The sequence below is a fragment of the Oreochromis niloticus genome, linkage group LG14, assembly GCF_001858045.2.
Source record: "Oreochromis niloticus isolate F11D_XX linkage group LG14, O_niloticus_UMD_NMBU, whole genome shotgun sequence".
Classification (NCBI taxonomy): Eukaryota; Metazoa; Chordata; class Actinopteri; order Cichliformes; family Cichlidae; genus Oreochromis; species Oreochromis niloticus.
This window is the reverse complement of record NC_031979.2, coordinates 40143694-40164918: the sequence shown is the minus strand read 5'-3', so window position 1 is coordinate 40164918 and position 21225 is coordinate 40143694. Positions and strand designations below refer to the sequence as shown.

Sequence of the window (21225 nt, the reverse complement as noted above, 5' to 3'; positions counted from 1 at the left end):
TGAGCTCAGCTTTCAAAACATGAGTTCACAGTGGAGTCATTCAGTGAAATTATTATTTAAAAACACATTTTGTATTTTATTTGATGATGTGAAAGATCTATTTGTGACAACATGTAAATAGAAAGAAAGAAAGAAAGAAGTTCAGAGCTTCTGGTCTCAGAGTCAAACAGCTGCAGATTCTTCCTCCTGTTTAATCAACAGCACTCAGACTGCTTCCTGACTGACACCGTCTGTTTGTGGGAGGCGCAAACACAGCAGGTGGAGACTGAGTGCAGTGCAGCGGTGTCACCAGCAGAGGGCAGTGAACGCAGAGTCCCCTCAGTGTCTGTCCCAAATAAATCTCTGACACAGGGGGATGAATCAAATCACCCCTGACACACACACACACACACACACTTTTCATTTTAGAAATAAATGGTGAAGCTGAGTGCGTGCGTGCATCCATCAGATTAGCCTTGTGCGCGTGCACAGTGTCAGACCAGTGAGAGATCACAATGGGAGCTGTGCACGTGTTAATGTGCTCGCGGACGCAGTCTATGTTGCCGCTCCTTTTGTTTCATCGCTTTTTTACGCTGGTAAGTTTGTTTTGGATGAAGGGGCGGGGTTAACGGAATGGGCGGGGCCTCTCCTGAAGTCAGCTCGCCCCTACAAACACGTTGATCAGCTGCTGAAGCACCAGAGAGCCGCGAGCTCACCGTCTGCGCGCACAGGTGAGTCCGACTCCACGAGACACCACACGTCATCCACCCAGATCCAATCGGTCTGATTGACCCCAGGTAAAGTCAGCTCAGAGAGAGAGAGAAGTGTGAATGCGTCAATACATAATCGATACTGTGATCAGTGACCCGTGATCGATACTCGGTGAGGGAGCTGTAACAGCTGTGAGCTCTGACAGCGTAACCCTGACGAACGGAAACGAGTTTTAATCAATGAACCGCGGAGCTGCACGCGCAGTTACACACACGGCTGATAATCCGCCGTCAGCGCCGGTGAGGCCAGTGTTTCCATTTACATCGTCCAGTGGGATTAAAGTTATTCACGGTGAGGCTGTGCAGATAGTGTGCTGTAAAAGTCATAAGAAGTCCTTCACCTGTACAAACTTCATATCATAACAGTGTTAAATATATTTATTGTGTTATTCATGAGAGGAGCTGGGCGCAGACTGTCAGAACATTAGAAAACAATAGAAAACAAAGTTACTTCATAGCTGCTCCGTGTTTAAGACCCTCACAATGTGATCGACCTGATAAACAGACGCTCTCATTAGAGAACATCAGTCCTCTGCAGGAAGTAGAGACTGAAGACCTGAACCATTACTACGGTGTCATTACAGTCGGTGACATCATGGAATAATGAAAATAACATTAAAAGACAGGTGTGTGTGTGTGTGTGTGTGTGTGTGCAGGAGGAGGAAAGTTTGGGAGGATGAGGCGGAGAGGGGATCAGAGAGAGGATGGCACAACACTAATCACCATGGAAACCAGCCCAGAGAACAACTATGGCACCATGGTAACAGCATGTGGTCAACAACTCCCTGATTGGATTGTAAAATCACTGTAGCTAAAAGATACAAATTGAAGTTTCACCCAAACATGCAGGAAGTCGTCTGATTTCACTGTCGACTCTCAGTGCTGATGGCAGTAAAACCGACACGATTGTCCTCTCGTATGGTCAGCCTGGCTGCAGCGTCACAGGTTAGACCAGCAGGGGGCGACACGCCTCGTTAGGGTTGTACTGGGCGTCAGTCTCTAGTTTGGGCTCGTATTCAGTAAAACATGGAGGCCATCAAGGATCTTCCACGATGGTCTCATCAGCTTATCACAAACCGTTAGCCACGCCTCACTCGTCACAGCTGGTTTCAAAACTTGCACTGAGCATGCTCAGTTCACCTAAATCAGTGACATTACAGAATCTATGGCTGCCTTTTATACTGCCCAGCGCTCATGCTGGACTGTATTCACAGTCTTCACTGTAAAGAAGTTGTTTAAAGCACAAACTTCAATACGACTGGATGGTAAATTTAGACTCCGCCCCCGTGTGATAGCTACTGCACGCAGGCAGGTGTCTGCAGCTCTAAACTGTGCTGGGCCTCAAACTAGCAGAAGCTCACAGTTGGTGTGAAGACGGTTCAAGCATGTCTGAGTGAAAGCAGGTGAAGCCCGGAAGCTTCACCACAGCTTCGCTCTCTCTGCTGCTTTTTAATTAAACTGGGCTGTGGCAGGAAACAGGAAGTGCATGATGAGGAGAGACTGAGCGGCTCCACTCGGTTCAGCACTGAGTGATCAAACAGTTGATGTTTGTTCCGCTCTTGCTCTCGTCAGCGTGTCTGTCGTCGTCCTCGTTAGCGACAGTGGAGACGTGAAACAGCAGGAAGAGTGGCACAAAGTGTTCAGGAGCAAATAAAAAACACGAAGCTTCCCGCCGCTGCTGGACCAGTACCAGCCCAGATCCACACAAACACGCCAGCGTAGCCTTTGGGTTGGATTTTTGGAAGTGGCTGCAGGTTTCACGAACATCTCGAGAATCCTCAGAGCTGTTCATAGAAAACATTAGCTCAGTGACAGTGAAGCGTTTACCTCCATACCTCATCGTCACACGTATCATTAAACAGGATGAAAACTGGGGTTACATAGAAATCATAGCCACACATTAGCCTCAGCGCTACATTTGACAGCTATGTGCTGACAGCTGAGGTGTTTGTCTTCACATCTGGGCTGCTGCTGTGAGTGCTGACCTGTGATCAGCACTTTTGTTTTGGCTCCTGGGACTTTATAATACAGCCCACGGCTAAGAGTGCTGCTATCTTAGGATTAAGTGGCTTTTCCAGGTGTGTTACCTGATACCATGATTGAATTAGGATTACTTGCTGGTAGGTACATTAGAATAAGGAGGTAATAGTTCACGTTTTTACCAGGAAGAAGGAATAATTCTGTAATTAACTTTAAGTACTGAGTACTTTCTGGGTATTTTAGCAGAAAAGCAAACAAAATGATGTCATCTTACATTGTACATACACTGTACTTTCAGGGGTGTGGGCCATGTTATGAAGTATTTTATTACACATATAACATAAAAATATATGATAAGAACTGTTGTCCTTTTCCTTGTGAGGAGATAAAACAAAGAGCAACAAATGCAGGATCATGTGATCTTTACAAACACTCCAAACTTCAACCAGAACTTTCAGAAGGACAGAAAACACCAATCAGTATATGTATCAATTAGGGGTGGAGCCGAACCCGAATACGGTATTCGGAAAGGCACAAATAACGTGTTTTTTACGAATACTTATTTCAAACAAATACTTTAAAAAATATTTGTATTCGAGAACAAGAAAAACTTTATATCAAAAAGCTGAGTTTCCTTATGAGACCGCATGACTGGATGAGTGAGTGACGTGTGACAGAGGTGGCTGACACCGGCTGCTCCGCACAGCAACAGAGAGGCTCGGCTGAGCGAAAAAAGACTGAACTGCATCACTATTTTTGTTGAATAGATTTTTTTGTATCATAACTGGGCTCCGGAGGCAGTTTATAACTTTCGCGAAGATCGGGAGATTATTCCATTACGCTGCATTACTGACGTCTGCAGTCGCTATAGGATAATTAACCTTAGCGAAGCTTCCCGTCACTCATTAACTTAGCTGAAACTCCCCACATGGATTTGGGCAACCAAATAGAAAGGAGTGTTGCTGCTGCTGAGCCACTTCTTGGTCCTCCAACAGCCAAAAAGCTCAAGTTCTGTGTGGAAGCATTTTACAGTCAGTGCTGCAGATGAAACCAAAGTGATATGTAATGTATGCAAAAGTCAAATCAGCAGAGGCAGAGATATCAAACATCTGTTAACATCTGCTATGCATAATCACATGCACTTAAGGCATCCTCCTGGTACTGTCTGCCAACCCCCCACAAGCACCAGTTTATCATCACAGCCATGTTCTGCCCCTCAAGTCAGTTTCGCTGTCTGTTCAGCGTGCTCCAACAAGGACGGGTGGTGGTGAGTTCATAATGTTCACAGTGGTATTTTATTAGTTGTTGGTTTAACCATGGATGAGGCAATGGCTGTTATGTTATTTTCTTTTCAATGACGTTCCTTATTACATGTTCATTTCTGGATTTATGGAAAAACATCAACTAATATTGCATATCCATAATTATTGTAATGGATGTAATTAAAGAATACTTACACTATAACGTTAATTAGAAGTGTAACGCAAAAAAACTGGATTTTTACACCTATTTTGAATTTTACTCGAATTCAAATACAAATACTTTTCCCCCCTCAACAAATACAAATACAGATACAAATGCCGGCTGCTTTGCACATCTCTAGTATCAATATATGTATATATTTATATATATGAAAATACACAGGTATTGGCCATGGATGCTTTTATTTTATGCAAGATGAAGAACATTGATTTTGTCAGTTTTTCCTCCTTCATGATGATTCAGTTTTCTGTCGGTTTGAAAGTTCTGTTTCGGGCTCAGGAAAAGATTTCAGTCCCCGCTGCTGCTCGTGCCATCCATCCATCCATCCATCCATTCATCATCCATCCATCCATCCTATATATCCATCCATTCATCATCCATCCATCCATCCATCCATCCATCCTATATATCCATCCATCCAATATATCAACCATGCATCCATCCATCCATCCATCCTATATATCCATCCATCCAATATATCAACCATCCATCCATCCATCCATCCATCCATCCATCCTATATATCAACCATCCATCCATCCATCCATCCATCCTATATATCCATCCATCCATCCATCCATCCAATATATCCATCCATCCATCCATCCTATATATCCATCCATCCAATATATCAACCATCCATCCATCCATCCATCCATCCAATATATCCATCCATCCATCCATCCTATATATCCATCCATCCAATATATCAACCATCCATCCATCGATCCATCCATCCTATATATCCATCCATCCATTATATCCATCCATCCATCCATCCATCCATCCATCCAATATATCCATCCATCCATTATATCCATCCATCCATTCATCATCCATCCATCCATCCTATATATCCATCCATTCATCATCCATCCATCCATCCATCCATCCTATATATCCATCCATCCAATATATCAACCATCCATCTATCCATCCTATATATCAACCATCCATCCATCCATCCATCCTATATATCCATCCATCCATCCATCCATCCAATATATCCATCCATCCATCCATCCTATATATCCATCCATCCAATATATCAACCATCCATCCATCCATCCATCCATCCATCCATCCATCCATCTATCCAATATATCAACCATCCATCCATCCATTATATCCATCCATCCATCCATCCATCCATCCATCCAATATATCCATCCATCCATCCATCCATCCTATATATCCATCCATCCAATATATCAACCATCCATCCATCCATCCATCCATCCATCCATCCTATATATCAACCATCCATCCATCCATCCATCCTATATATCCATCCATCCATCCATCCATCCTATATATCCATCCATCCAATATATCAACCATCCATTCATCCATCCATCCATCCATCCATCCATCCATCCAATATATCAACCATCCATCCATCCATCCATCCATCCATCCATCCATCCTATATATCCATCCATCCATTATATCCATCCATCCATCCATCCATCCATCCATCCAATATATCCATCCATCCAATATATCCATCCATCCATCCTATATATCCATCCATCCATTATATCCATCCATCCATCCATCCATCCATCCAATATATCCATCCATCCATTATATCCATCCATCCATCCATCCTATATATCCATCCATCCATTATATCATCCATCCATCCATCCATCCAATATATCCATCCATCCATTATATCCATCCATCCATCCATCCATTATGTCCATCCATTCGTCCATCCATCCAATATATCCATCCATCCACCCAGTATATCAACCATCCATCCATCCATCCATGCATCCATCCAATATATCAACCATCCATCCATCCATGCATCCATCCAATATATCAACCATCCATCCATCCATGCATCCATCCAATATATCAACCATCCATCCATCCATCCATGCATCCATCCAATATATCAACCATCCATCCATCCATCCATCCATCCTATATATCCATCCTATATATCCATCCGCAGCTTGCCATCACCAGTGTATGAATGTGTGTGTGAATGGGTGAATGACTGGATATGTAAAGCGCTTTGGGGTCCTTAGGGACCATAAAAAAAGCGCTATATAAATACAGGCCATTTACCATTTACCATCCATCCATCCATCCAATATATCCATCCATCCATCCATCCATCCATCCATCCATCCATCCATCCATCCAATATATCAACCATCCATCCGTCCATCCATCCAATATATCAACCATCCATCCATCCATCCAATATATCAACCATCCATTCGTCCATCCATCCAATATATCCATCCATCCATCCATCCATCCAATATATCAACCATCCATCCATCCATCCATCCATCCATCCTATATATCCATCCATCCATCCATCCATCCATCCAATATATCAACCATCCATCCATCCATCCATCCATCCATCCTATATATCAACCATCCATCCATCCTATATATCCATCCATCCATCCATCCATCCTATATATCCATCCATCCAATATATCAACCATCCATCCATCCATCCATCCATCCATCCAATATATCAACCATCCATCCATCCATCCATCCATCCATCCATGTCATCCATTCATCCGTCCATTTTTTCTATATATCAATAACACATTAGCCCTGTTAGCCCTGTTAGCCTTGCTGCTTGTGCCCTGCTCTTTATTTCCTCTTGTGAGCAGGAGAGCGAGAACAGTCCTTATCACATTTTATTTTTATTTAACTTGGGAGGAGCAGCAGAGCAGCCATGGTACATAATAAAAATGTAAAAAGGCTAGATTAAACCACTACAGCAGTAAAATAATTTAGAGTGTAATTATTTCGTTGTATTATTACCTCCTTATTCTAATGTTTCTACTGGTACATGTTTGTAGGTAAATGTCATTTCATTTGATTTGACTGTAATTGCAGGTAAAACATGATTCCAGCGGAATTCCACGTGTAGTGGCGGGCCGTGTGAGTGCTGTGGCATTTTTCCACAGTTACGCAAACAGTGGGTTTGTGGTGACAAGTTTACACACGTGAGTCGGCTAATGTAACGAGCACACATGTAAACATTACTCCATATGAATAATTCATAAAGTTGGCACGTCATCTCTGTCCCACAGAAATGAATGGATCGGCTGCTCTGACGCCTCACAGATAAAATGCTTCCTTCGTGCTCTTCACCGTGTTTTTGTCTCTCTCGTGAATGTTAGCGATGATTGGATCGTACAAACAGTGTATCTTCTCCTTCCTCACCTGCAGAGACAAACATGACAGAGCATCGTTCCAGAACAGCGTTCTGTCCTTCAGAAACCTCCTAAAGGTCCTTGTCTCCGCTCAAGGGCCTGCCAGGCTCCATAAATAACTCTGATCGTCAGCAGGATTCAGTCCTTTAAGCTTTCACTGCAAGTCTCACAGTTTCCTTAGAATTACAAACTCTTAGTTTCAGGAAGCTTTGTGAAAACAGACCCTGCTATTTGATTGTTTTCCTCTAAACCTAGTCTGACAGGTTTTATTATTTCCCAGAATGCAGTTCAGCCTCAGGATGGGAATGTTTTCAGTGATGGATCGACTCGAGTCGGTGAGTAGCAAATAAAATTGTACCGTTTCAAATGCAGAGTGTTTAGCAGAGGAATCGAACCTGTGATCCTCTCGGTCAGACTTTGTGCTGGTGTGGGAGGAGCCAAGAAGCATGCAGGAGGAGAGCATGGGTGTTAGCCCCGCCCACCACAGGTGGAGGGAGGAGTTTCTGAAAAGACTGAGACACTCTGGACTTCTGCAGGAACAGGTGAGCTAAACAAACACAGGTGGGTCTGCAGGTAAGGCAAACATGGAGGAAGTGAAACTAAACTGTCACATGACCCGTGACGTAAGGAAGCAGCCACCTTCACTTTGGATATCAGGAAATAAATAACAGACATTATATAGTTACTATACAGTGAAGCAGTCACAGATGTCTCAGAGCTTCTGCTTTATCCTGCAGATCTGCAGATACATGATGTTACAGCCGAGACCTTTTGTTTTTGTGCTGTTAACTCATTCAGATAAAACAGAAAGATAACAGAAAGGTAAATGTGCTCGTGTGGTGGCCGATGGCTTTGAGTTCGCCACTGTTGTCCGCTGCATGAATGCAGCTGCTCACAACTGAAGCTTCTTTTACCAGACTCCCACCTCTGACCTCTGACCGCAGACACACTCAGGTATCTGTTTACATGAGGCGCGGGTCCTGGAGCGGTGGTGTTGAAAGGAGGCGAAGGACGCTGAGATCTTTTCTTCTTCTCTGCAGAAGGAGGTCCTCCAGACAAAGAAGAGGATCTGTTTTGTCCTCCTCAGTGCTCCGTGGAGTGTGCTCTGTTACTACGCTGAGGAGATCAGCCTCAGAGTCCCGCTGCAGGTACAGCCCACGTCCTCTGCCGCCGTCCTCACGCTCAGCAGCCGTCTCACGGCATGTCCTCTGTCCTCCTGCAGGTGGTCACCGCTCCCATCGTTAACTGGTCTGAACAGATCCTGTCCAAGCTGTCTCTTCCCAATCTTATGTCCCAGGATGTCCCCAACCCCCGCCCGACTACTACACCTGCCAGTTCAGGACCAACAAGCTGGAGAGGTACAAACGCTCAGGACCTGTGTCCCGTGTCACCCTCTTTCTCCTCCCTCACTCTCCCTGTTTCCCGCCTGCAGGTTTTTGGGCAGTAACAACAAAGACACGTTCTTCAAGACGACCCAGAGACACCAGGTGGTGAGTAAAGAAAACAAAATGGTCTCGAGCAACTTGTGGCCATGCCGTGCAGATCACTGTGGTGCACGTAGAAATGAAAACTGAATATTTATGGTGTATTTTAGAATAGTTTGACTATTTCAGAGGACAAATCCAGAAAATAGAAACAAACAAATAAATGTTAATATTTCAAAAAATCTTTAAACAAAAATACACAAACCAACATCTAAGAGTTTTTAATCCAAAGAACCTGAAAGTGTGAATTTAAGATTTCTTGTGCTGCTTCATTAATGACACAAAACCCGAGCAGATGTGAACTGTCTGTTTGGTCGTGTTGGGAAAGTTTCCAGCACAGCTTCAGTAAACTGAGCTGAGAGCGAGCTGCTCTGATTGGCTCAAAGGCAGAAATACCAGCGAACAACCAGATCCAGGATGTATCGGTCAACAGACGGATGCTGCCAGCAGCAACGCCTCCTCCTCAAACAAACTCTGCAAACAGACACACACACACAAATGTCCATGTGTGTGTGTGTGTGTGTGTGTGTGTGTAGCACTTTATTTCATGTGTCTGTATTTCCTTAACAATCCACTAAAGTTTCCTGAAAACAACACAAACATGTTTCTGTGGTTCTGAATCGAGATGGTTGTGGTGTTCTGCAGGGCACTGTCCTGGAGGCTCTGTTCTTTCTATTAATGCTAAAAGTTTCAGGGAAACAAAGTTTCAGCCCTGTCATAATCAGCCTTAGATATAGTTATGCTAGCTTAGCATGAAGCAAGCTGAGTTCCTTGAAACCCTCATGTCCCTCCAGCTGTATGAGATCTTAGCCAGGACTCCGTATGGTTTGGTGAAGAACGGGGAGGTGGGCGTCGACCGTCTGGTGAACGAGCAGGTCTTCACCGCTGCCTACCCGCTGCACGAGGTGAGATGTACACCACGAGCCTGGTCTGAAGCTGCTGTGGTTCCCAGACTGATATCCAGGCTGATGTTTACGATGTTTGCAGGGAGATTATCAGCTGCCGACCCCCCCGGTTAGTCCCCAGAGTTTAAGCCTGAGGCAGATCCTGTATGCTTACTGGGCCCAGTGGTCCTGCTGGAGACGCTACCAACCTCTGGACCACATCAGGGAGTACTTTGGGGAGAAGATCGCACTTTATTTTGCCTGGTTAGGTAAATATGAGGAAAATCCCTCAGACGTTATATTGTTATTGGGTGACGAGTGTCTCACAGTGTCTGCATGCAGGCTTCTACACCGGCTGGCTGCTGCCGGCATCTGTCGTAGGGACGGTGATCTTCCTGATCGGGTTTTGGCTCGTGGCCACCGACATTCCAGCGTGAGTACAAATTCATCATCAGCGTTCATTTTAAAGCAGTTTGTGAGGACATTCTTATTCATCATGGTTGATGCACCTGTGGTGATCTGTGTTTGAATTTGTAGGAACGAGTTGTGTGGTAGCGGAAACAGCTTCGTCATGTGTCCGCTCTGTAATATCTGCTCCTACTGGAACTACTCCAGCATCTGCGTCACCTACAAGGTACCTGCCACCACCACACCTCTTGCATTTATTTAAATGTTTCAGTTCTCTGGGAGGACACAGGGCGAGGCAAAGCAGCCATGTTCCTTATTCCATCATATTTTCATGCATCACTGTGGTTTCATCTCGCTGATCTCTGTGAGATGGATCGTGGATGTTTCTTCAGAGGTTTCTGTTTCCTGATACGTCTCCTGGCAGATTAATAGTCGGTGCCGTCTACAAGCCAGGAATCTTCTGTTGGAATATTTTTTTTATATTTTTTTGTTGGTAAGAAGTCAAAACAAGAAGAAAATCCTTATATATTCTCTTCATGTTCTACACAGGCTCTTTTCATAATTGCTGGCTCACAGATTTTCTCCAACACTGAGGTCAACGATCCTCATATCTGGTCCTGGATGTTTGTTGAGGTTTTGTGTTTGATTTTGGAGAAATGGGCAGCTGTAAAGACCTCAGCTACTCTGACAGAGATCAGATCACTTCTTGGTGTCAAATACCACACTGACCTTCAGAGGTCAGAGGCTCATCGGGCAGTTTAAAAGTGGACAGCAGTATAAAACTCTGTCCTCTGACCTCATCAGGTCCTCTGAGCGGCCACTTAGTTAAATGTTTGGAAGTCAGCACAGGCTGATGTTACTGAGCCATCTGTGTATCCACCACCTCTGCTGGTGTCCCATCTCTGAAAGGCTGTTGATGTCTCTGCAGGCAGGTCTGCTGTTTGATAACGGAGGAACCGTTTTCCTCAGCGTCTTCATGTCTCTGTGGGCCATCACCTTCCTCGAGTACTGGAAGAGAACGTGTTCATCTTTGTCTCACCGCTGGGACTGCTCCGACTTCCAGGACATCGAGGTGTGATGCCGTCGCTCGGCCTCGCCTGCTTGTAATTAAAGTTAACCAGTGGGTTGTTTCGGGGGGTTTGTGAATTTGTGAATTTCACATCTTTGGCAGGAGCGACCTCGTCCAGAGTTCACCGCCATGGCACCGATGACCATGAGGAACCCGGTGACCGGAGCGGAGGAGCCGTACTTTCCTGAAAATAAGCGATTCAACAGAACTCTGACTGGCTGCATGGTCATCATCATCATGGTGAGTCTCCTGAAGTCCTCGTAGCCGACACAGTCTAAGACACGCGTCCACCCAATCTAAGGTCACGGCTTCCACAGGTGTAAAATGATTATTGCATGATGCTGCCAGCAGAGGGTAGGGTTGTTTCTGTTCTCAGAATCTCTCAGAATTTCTGACAGTGGCCCCTCCCCCATCCTGCTCTGGAGCTGGTTTTCACTCCCGCCTCCAATATGTCAACCAGTTCTTGTTTGGGGGTCAGCACTGACATCACTGTGATGGAAAGGGGCTGAAGGTTGGAGCCATCAGGGGCTGTGGGTGGTGCTAATTCTGTCCAACCTGTTATTATGTGGTCATCCATGCAAAGAAGTCGGGACACTGAGTCAAACACAAATAAAAATAGAATGCAATGATTTGCAAATCTCATAAAGTCTAATTTTATTCCCAGTAGAACATGTTGTGTTTAAACTGAGACACATCCTGTTGGATGTGACGGAGAACGGAGCACCTTGAAGCCACATGTGACCATGATGGAGAACCGGCGCTGTCTCCTCTGGGCCAAAACCGATCTGAGGTCAGACCCATCCAAACATGGACGCCGCGTCCTCGGGCTGAAGAGGAGAGCAAGCGTTCGGCTGGGGGGGCTTCAGTGTCCATGGAACTGACAGCTGGCACATCTGGAAAGGCTCCATCAGTGCTGAAAGGTGTAAAGTGGTGTTAGAGCAACATCTGCTCCATGCAGATGTTTCTCATGAAGGCCTTTGTGTTTGAGCAGGACGACGCTGAACAACAGACTGCATCTATTCCAGCCTCACGGCTTCAGAGGAGCAGAGTCCGGCCACTGAACCGGCCGCCTGCAGTCCAGACCTCTGACCAAGGAGCTCATATTTTTATCACAGTGGTTTGTTCAAAATCTGAATTTATGAGATTCAAAATCACTTCCTTCTGTTTTTATTTACATTTACAGACTCAGTGGTGACAAAGATGTTAACACCTACCATCAGCTGTACGTTAGACGAGCTGCAGGTCTCCTATGAGCTTTCTGGCTTCACGTTTCTTCTGTTAGATCATTTAAATTTTAGCCTAATCCTAAACCTGAACAGCTGCTGTTGCCTGTGTGCATGTTAGCAGGTTAATTAAGTTCATGATGTCATACTTGACAGATCCACATCTGGCCAATGAGATTTCTCTCCCATATGTTAACCAATCAGTGTGTCACGACTGGGGCAGCAGTTGTGTGATGTATTGAAGGAGGACCCAAGTTGCAGACAGCGGTGGTGATGCAAGTGAATTTTATTTACAGTGTGGCAAGTGGCAAACAGGAAATGTGTAACAGGCTAGACAAAAACTAAACTGGGAAAAATAGAAACCAAACCTGAAATCATAATATAAGGAGACACGCGGGATGAGGAGCAGAGAGACGCTGAGAACACAAGATTACACAGAATAACAGAGACGAACCCACGAGGAGCAGAGGTAGACGCACTCTGTAAGAACACACACGAGGTAATCAGGAAACAACACACAGGAGCACACAGCTGAACCTAATGGGCATGACGAGACACAGAACTTCAAAGTAAAACAGGAAATCACAAACTGTTTTACAAACAAACTCAGGAACAAGAATGCAGCACCGGGAAAGCACACAGGCAGGAATAACAAAACCCTAAGAACTGTTAAACAAAATACCAAAATCAGAATAAACTAGAACACAGGATAATAATAGGAACAGTAAACACAAAACGCTGGGTCTAACGACCCAGGACCGTGACACACTGTGCATCTACACTTATGAATCTGTCTGTGTCTCGATCTTAAAATGAAATCAGGCGTCAGCGGATAAAAAGTCTGAAATGACTTCTTCTGTGCAGGTCGCCGTGGTGTTGATTTTTCTCACGGGCATCATTTTGTATCGCACCATCCTCAGCATCATCATCTACAAGTCAGAGTACAGCTTCTTCAGCTTCTCTGTGAGTAAAAGGCAGCTCGCCTGCCTTCACCTGGATCCACGAAGCTTCCTCGAGGACCGCAACATCACTGACGCCATCACACCTGTGTGTGTGTGTGTGTGTGTGTGTGTGTGTGTGTGTGTGTGTGTGTTTAGGCTGGAAGAATAGCCAGTTTCTCAGGGTCTGTGTTGAATCTGCTGGTCATCCTTCTGCTGTCCAGGATTTACACCGCCCTGGCCCACATCCTCACCCGCTGGGGTGAGTCTCCCTCCACATCTCAGCCTCGTTTAAAGAAACTTTACACATTTTCATAAATTGTAGGATTCTATGAAAATGTCTGATCTTTTCTGAGACCAGTTTATTAATGAATATTTTAGGAGGTCTAAGACCTTTTAGCTGATAACAAATAACAGCTGCTAACTGAGCTTTTACTGGGTAATCTTGGCTTTTCATTTTCACTACTGTTCAGGTAAAAATAGACAAATTTAATTTGGCGCGCCATTCATTTCATCTGAAGGTGTGTGTGTGTGTACCTGTTTAGATATCTTTGTGGGGACCAACAGTCACTTATGGGGGCAAAGTGTCTGTCCCCACGAGTTTGAACCATTTTTGACTCAAAATGTGGTTTTAGTGTCAGGGTCAGGTTATGGTTAAGATTAGGCATTCTTTGTGATGGTTAGGGTCAGAGATGGGCAGTAACGCGTTAGTTGTAATGCGTTACTGTAATCTGATTACTTTTTTCAAGTAACGAGTAATGTAAGGGATTACTATTGCAAAAGCGGTAATTAGATTACCCTTACTTTCCCGTAGGAACGCTGCGTTACTGCGTTACTAAAACCGTGAGTTTTTGCGAGAGTGTCTCATGACAGTGACGTAAGCGAGTGCGACGTTCGTGACAACAGCTGTCTGCAGATCAACAATGGATAATATATCGAGTGCGGAGAGAGTATGAGCGTGCAGCATTTAAAGCGTGGAAGTACTGACCTTACTTTGAGTTTGATTCCATAAAAAGTGACAAAAACATTAGTGTCCACTGTTCACTGCGTGGGAAGAAAACTTCTTTTTACACCGAAAAAAACCCCTAAACTTCCAAGCAAGCACCAAGTGCGCTACGAGAAACTCGCGGATTCTTCCACTGACCGCTGCGGCACACCTGCACCAGGGTAAACCTCCGCCTACCCCAGTCCTGCTTTACAGGTGAAAATAGAGCAACAGGACCGCTGAGTCTTTGATTTTATTTATTTTCTGTTGTGTTTTACTTGCATCTATTTGAAAGAGTGAGTGTAAACACAAAAACATATTTTATTTTATGTGCTGGAATGTGCAGAAAATAGGTTTAATTGTTAAACAAATTTCTTCCAGTCAGAGAATGCTGCATATAATTTAATTTTTGCTTGATGCATAAAGTTAAAAGATTAAAACTAATAAAACAAGTTTTAAAAAGAGACGTTTCCATTTGATTACATTTTGTATGATGGATTATGCAGAAAAAGTAGAATTGGGCTGAAAGATCTATCGCTTTATCACCTATTCAGGTTGTAAATCGTGTTTTTAAAAAGTAACTAAGTAACTAAGTAATTAATTACTTTTGAAAATAAGTAATCAGTAAAGTAACGGGATTACTTTTGGGGGGAAGTAATCAGTAATTAGTAACTGATTACTTTTTTCAAGTAACTTGACCAACACTGGTTAGGGTAAGCAGCTAGGATAAGCATTATGTCAATGAGATGTCCTCACTAAGATATGAAAACGAGAATGTGTGTGTGTCTGTGTGTTCCTGTCAGAGATGCATCGCACTCAGACTAAATATGAAGACATGTTCATCCTGAAAGTTTTCGTCTTCCAGTTCGTTAACTTCTACTCGTCTCCGGTCTACATCGCCTTCTTCAAAGGCAGGTGCGAGCCACCGCCGAGCAGGCTGATCAACATTAAACTGATGAAACTCACCTCGGCTGGTTTGTAAAACTTGCTGATTGGTTGTTTGTTTCAGGTTCATTGGCTACCCTGGAAATTACAACACTTTGTTTGGAGTCCGCAACGAAGACGTAAGTTGATGATTGTGGTCATGTGATGATGATGTGACGTTTACAGAGAAGTATCAGATCTCTTCACCCAACAGCCTAGATGGAGACGTTAGGTCAGACGCAGTTTTTAAATGAAGCACCCAAAGCAGCACGTCTGAATTTATAGTAGGGTACCTGCTGATCCTTCAGCTGAACTTGGCCTGTCTGAACTCACACTGCTCTCAGCTGCATGAATAGATGAACCACAAAACTCCACCTCTCTGGCTGTGTGTTACAGTGTGGAGCAGGTGGATGTCTCATTGATCTGGCTCAGGAGCTGCTGGTCATCATGGTGGGAAAACAGCTGATCAACAACATCCAGGAGTTCATTTCCCCGTAAACAGACACACACACAAACAGACTGCATCCTGGTGCCAGTGTGTCTCAGAATACTGGTGCATAATGCACAGTTATGTGGATTTGTGTAACCAAGCGCACTCTTGGGTGCTTTGCAATGATATGGACTCATTATTTGCAGGAAGGTGAAGTCATGGTGGCAGAAGAGGAAGATGAATCCTCAGCTGAAGGAGGCGGGACAGGAGGCCCAGAGGCAGGAGGAGGCTTCTCCCTGGGAGGCAGACTACCAGCTGCTGGTCTGTGAGGGACTCTTCAGCGAATACCTGGAGATGGGTGAGTCCGGATTTATCCTCGCATCCTGGGAGATGTAGTGTTTCATACGAGTCTGGTCTTCACTGTAAATCCTCCTCATCCTTCACAGTGATTCAGTTTGGGTTCATCACCATCTTCGTGGCGGCGTGCCCCCTCGCTCCTCTCTTCGCTCTCATTAATAATTGGGTGGAGGTCCGTCTGGACGCTCAGAAGTTTGTGACTGAATACCGCCGCCCGGTGGTAGAGCGAGCTCAGGACATCGGCATCTGGTTTCCTATCCTGCAGTTCATCGCACACATGGCCGTCCTGAGCAACGTAAGAATGTTTTGGGTTTTTTTTACATCTGGACGAACAGTTAGCATCCAACCCCGTTGATGTCATTCCCACCTGTTCGGCTAGAAAAGTCCAATTTGTATTTCCAAATTTAGCTCAAAACATACGTTTTATTCGCACCACAACCATAAATAATGATCCTATAAATCAGCCGCCAGTGAATCTGAACTTGTATTTTCAGGCGTTCCTCATAGCATTCACGTCATCCTTCGTGCCTCGACTGTACTACCGCTACACCAGAGACAGCACACTCAGCGGCTTCATCAACTTCACTCTGGCTACATCACCACTCAGCTACCAGCAACAGCACAACACATCCTGTAGGTAAGCATCTGCACCACAACACCACCACCAAGAACCACATGTCCATGGGCAGGCTGAGCCCGGTCAGACAGTCATGGACTTCATTTTAGCCCCAAAACAGTCATAGTCATAAGATCACACAAGACCAGGCATCTCAGCAGCTTTGAGATTGGGCTCAAAGGTGAAATGTCAAGTTTTCAAAGAAAGAACTTTGATTAGAGATCTAAAACACGATAGCAAAGTGTCCTGATTCTTTTAACTCAACGTCAGCAGCCACATCTTTAAATAAACGCACATAATTTTAACACTGAGACACAAGTGTGTGTCATACTTATTCATTTCAATTCAATTCAATTTTATTTATATAGCGCCAAATCACAACAAAAGTCGCCTCAAGGCGCTTCATATTGTACAGTAGATAGCACAGTGATGAGCACTTATGAGCTCATCACTGCCAGCTCAACACTTAATCTTTATTCATCCTCTTTGGTCATTAGCCACGTTATAGACTCTTCATATGACACATAATGGAACAGGAATATCATTTATTTGTAGGTGCACATTTCCCCTGACTAAGTAATGTTTGGGCTAAAACTGGGCTCTGTCTAACACAGGGGTGGCTGAATTACATTCAGCTAATGTGGGACTGAAAGTAGATTATATTAGACTTACTGGTCCCACATGATCACAACACACAGTGGTTGTCATGATCAGCGTTCGTGGACTGAATGGTCTGCGTCTCACCATGGAAGTCACGATGGACCTGCCCAAGGTCTGCAGGAACACCACAGGTGGTTAAACGGGTTTATATTGAAATGGGTGGAAGCCTTTTTTCTAGATGTGTGTTCAATGAGATCCAAAGACAATTCAGTTTTATTTATACAGCACCAAATCACAACAACAGTCGCCTCAAGGTGCTTTATATTGTAAGGTAGACCCTACAATAATACAGGGTGGGTCATTTATATGGATACACCGTAATAAAATGGGAATGGTTGGTGATATTAAAGTCCTGTTTGTGGCACATTAGTATATGTGAGGGGGCAAACTCCTCAAGATGGGCGGTGACCATGGTGGCCATTTAGAAGTCGGCCATCTTGGATACAACTTTTGTTTTTTCAATAGGAAGAGGGCCATGTGACACATCAAACTTATTGGTAATGTCACAAGAAAAACAATGGTGTGCTTGGTTTCAACGTAACTTTATTCTTTCATGAGTTATTTACAAGTTTCTGACCACTTATAAAATGTGTTCAATGTGCTGCCCATTGTGTTGGATTGTCAATCCAACCCTCTTCTCCCACTCTTCACACACTGATAGCAACACTGCAGGAGAAATGCCAGCACAGGCATCCAGTATCCGTAGTTTCAGGTGCTGCACATCTCGTATCTTCACACCATAGACAATTGCCTTCAGATGTCCCCAAAGATAAAAGTCTAAGGGGGTCAGATCGGGAGACCTTGGGGGCCATTCAACTGGCCCACGACGACCAATCCACTTTCCAGGAAACTGTTCATCTAGGAATGCTGGGACCTGGCACCCATAATGTGGTGGTGCACCATCTTGCTGGAAAAACTCAGGGAACGTGCCAGCTTCAGTGCATAAAGAGGGAAACACATCATCATGAAGCAATTTAAAATATCCAGTGGCCTTGAGGTTTCCATTGATGAAGAATGGACCCACTATCGTTGTACCCCATATACCACACCAAACCATCACTTTTGTTGTTCCAACAGTCTTCCAACAGTCTCCATCCAATGTGGGTTAGTGTCAGACCAATAGCGGTGGTTTTGTTTGTTAACTTCACCATTCACATAAAAGTTTGCCTCATCACTGAACAAAATCTTCTGCGTGAACTGAGGGTCCTGTTCCATTTTTTGTTTTGCCCATTCTGCAAATTCTGTGCGCCGATCTGGGTCATCCTCGTTGAGATGCTGCAGTAGCTGGAGTTTGTAAGGGTGCCATTTGTGAGTAGCTAATATCCGCCGAAGGGATGTTCGACTAATGCCACTCTCCAGTGACATGCGGAGAGTGCTACGCTGTGGGCTCTTGCTGAATGCAGCTAGGACAGCCACTGATGTTTCTTCATTAGTGACAGTTTTCTTGCATCCACATTTTGGTAAATCCAACACTGAACCAGTTTCATGAAACTTAGCAAGCAGTTTGCTGACTGTAGCATGGGAGATGGGTGGTCTCGTAGGGTGTCTTGCATTGGAATCTGCTGCAATGACCCGGTTACTGCGTTCACCAGATATCAACACAATTTCGATCCACTCCTCACGTGTTAACCTCTTCGACATGTCAATGGCTGTGAACAAAGAGAAACTTGTAAATAACTCATGAAAGAATAAAGTTACATTGAAACCAAGCACACCATTGTTTTTCTTGTGACATTACCAATAAGTTTGATGTGTCACATGGCCCTCTTCCTATTGAAAAAACAAAAGTTGTATCCAAGATGGCCGACTTCTAAATGGCCACCATGGTCACCACCCATCTTGAGGAGTTTGCCCCCTCACATATACTAATGTGCCACAAACAGGACTTTGATATCACCAACCATTCCCATTTTATTACGGTGTATCCATATAAATGGCCCACCCTGTACATACAGAGAAAACCCAACAATCATATGACCCCCTATGAGCAAGCACTTTGGCAACAGTGGGAAGGAAAAACTCCCTTTTAACAGGAAGAAACCTCCAGCAAAACCAGGGGCGGCTCGGTTGGGGTGAGATGAGGAAGACAGGACAAAGACACGCTGTGGAAGAGAGCCAGCAGACAACTTTTTATGTTTGTATTTGACAACCTAATCTTGACGTCATTTCGACATCTGTGACGTCACCTTTCATTTAACATTTGGTTGGTAGGAACAAAATCCTGAAAACAAATTCACTGTTGCTGTTGAAGTTTCGAGTGCTGTAGATGAACCAGAGAGCCTTCCAAACTCTGTCAAGTGTCTAAATGTTTACTGCAGCTCATTTTATTTATTCTGTAAATTTAAAATGCTGGTGGTGCCATAATGTAGTGGTTTACAGTGCTCCGCCGTTAAATCCCAGCAGGAGAGACAGAGGCTTTTGGGTTTGTGTCCGAAACGTATCGGGAGTGAAACTGTGCCACGTGAAAGAAGAAGCTACCTGCTGTGGATGAGTAGCACAGTACCTACTGCAGGTGATCGATGTGTGGTTATCTTACACAGGTATCGTGGTTTCAGGGATGAAAACGGTGAATACCTGCCAGAGTACTTCCACCTCCTCGCTATACAGCTTGGTTTCGTCATCATCTTCGAGGTCAGTGTCTCTCAGACTTCACTGAACCCCAAGCAGCTTGTGAACTGCTGATCGGCAGTCCGCACATTGAAGACTTGTCCCATTTTTCTTCCTCAGCACGTGGTCTTCTTCATCGGCCGCTTAATAGATTTGATGGTTCCTGATGTGTCCGAAGAGGTGGAGATGAAGATAAAGAGGGAGCACTACATGGCTAAAGAGGCTCTGGCTGAGAACCAGGTATCGAAGTTAACAGACTGTCACATGATGGTTTGTCTCACAGTTTGGTTTGCCACAGTTTAGTATCGTGTTCTATGCCTGCAGTCTCTGGGAAAGACCATGATTCCTGGGAATGGGGAAGCCCCGCCCAGTGAACTGCGACAGCGTAGATCCAGAATCTCTCCACAGGAGAGCGACCCACCGTCACCGAACCTGGAGGAGATCGCAGAGGAGACTGAAGCAATATTCAGCTCCTAAGACAAAGCTCAGGTGGACTTGGGCTACCTCTACAGCACCCAACGCTCGTTTTTAACCACTCACTGCTTTTCACTGTGCCTGTCATCAAATAACTTAACTTTTTAACTGTAACGTACTATTTTCAAAACTTGCCATGTTTGTTGTAATTGAAGTTTCTGAGTTAAATGCTAAATGTTGCTCAGCAGCTGGTAACCTGATGGGAGGCAGTTAGCGAGAGCGCTGTAACATGAGCTGGGCTGTTTCATGTAATGAACATTTGGATATCTGTTACACATAAACCTATACATATCCAAACACTTTATGGGTGATTACAGAAACATAATCATCAGTGTTGGCATGAATTTCACTGTGGATGAGGTAACTTCTCTCACACTGTAGCTGAATGTGCTGTTTATGTGTATTTGAGTGCTTAGTCAGATATCTTGTGTAGTTTAGCTTCTACTGCTGAAAGGTTTTAGTCTATTTTCTAATAAAAATTCATGGCCAAGAAGATTTACATTATTTTTGGTATTTTCCATTTTTTCAGGTTATTGTTTGTTGTTCTGTCTAAAACTGTGTAAGCTCAGCATGAGGACCACTGATGGGAGTGGTGATTAGATGTTCAACCATATCCTCCTGCAGAAGAACGGGGCCCAACAGCAGCTACCTCCATCAGCAGAACAGATCCCCACAAAAAATATTTGAGGAACGTTTTTCAGATACTAGTGTGGTCAAACTTTTGCACGATTGGATCTGCTTCCAATATTCCAG

The 21225-nt window shown here is 44.4% G+C and overlaps 1 protein-coding gene across 1 annotated transcript; it reads left to right on the top strand.

Moving 5' to 3' along the window:
- The first annotated feature begins 865 nt into the window (after nt 1-865).
- On the top strand, nt 866-20965 carry ano7 (anoctamin 7). Its single transcript, XM_025898529.1, is given in 25 exon segments — nt 866-1041; nt 1406-1509; nt 7694-7748; nt 7828-7955; nt 8454-8561; nt 8636-8720; nt 8723-8771; nt 8846-8903; nt 9692-9802; nt 9885-10050; nt 10124-10214; nt 10319-10415; nt 11118-11261; nt 11361-11498; nt 13346-13444; nt 13579-13681; nt 15208-15319; nt 15414-15468; nt 15725-15822; nt 15965-16116; nt 16205-16410; nt 16610-16752; nt 19932-20022; nt 20119-20238; nt 20323-20965. Coding segments are annotated over 25 exon segments (2778 nt in total). The 5' UTR covers nt 866-929; the 3' UTR covers nt 20476-20965.
- Nucleotides 20966-21225: the final 260 nt, after the last annotated feature.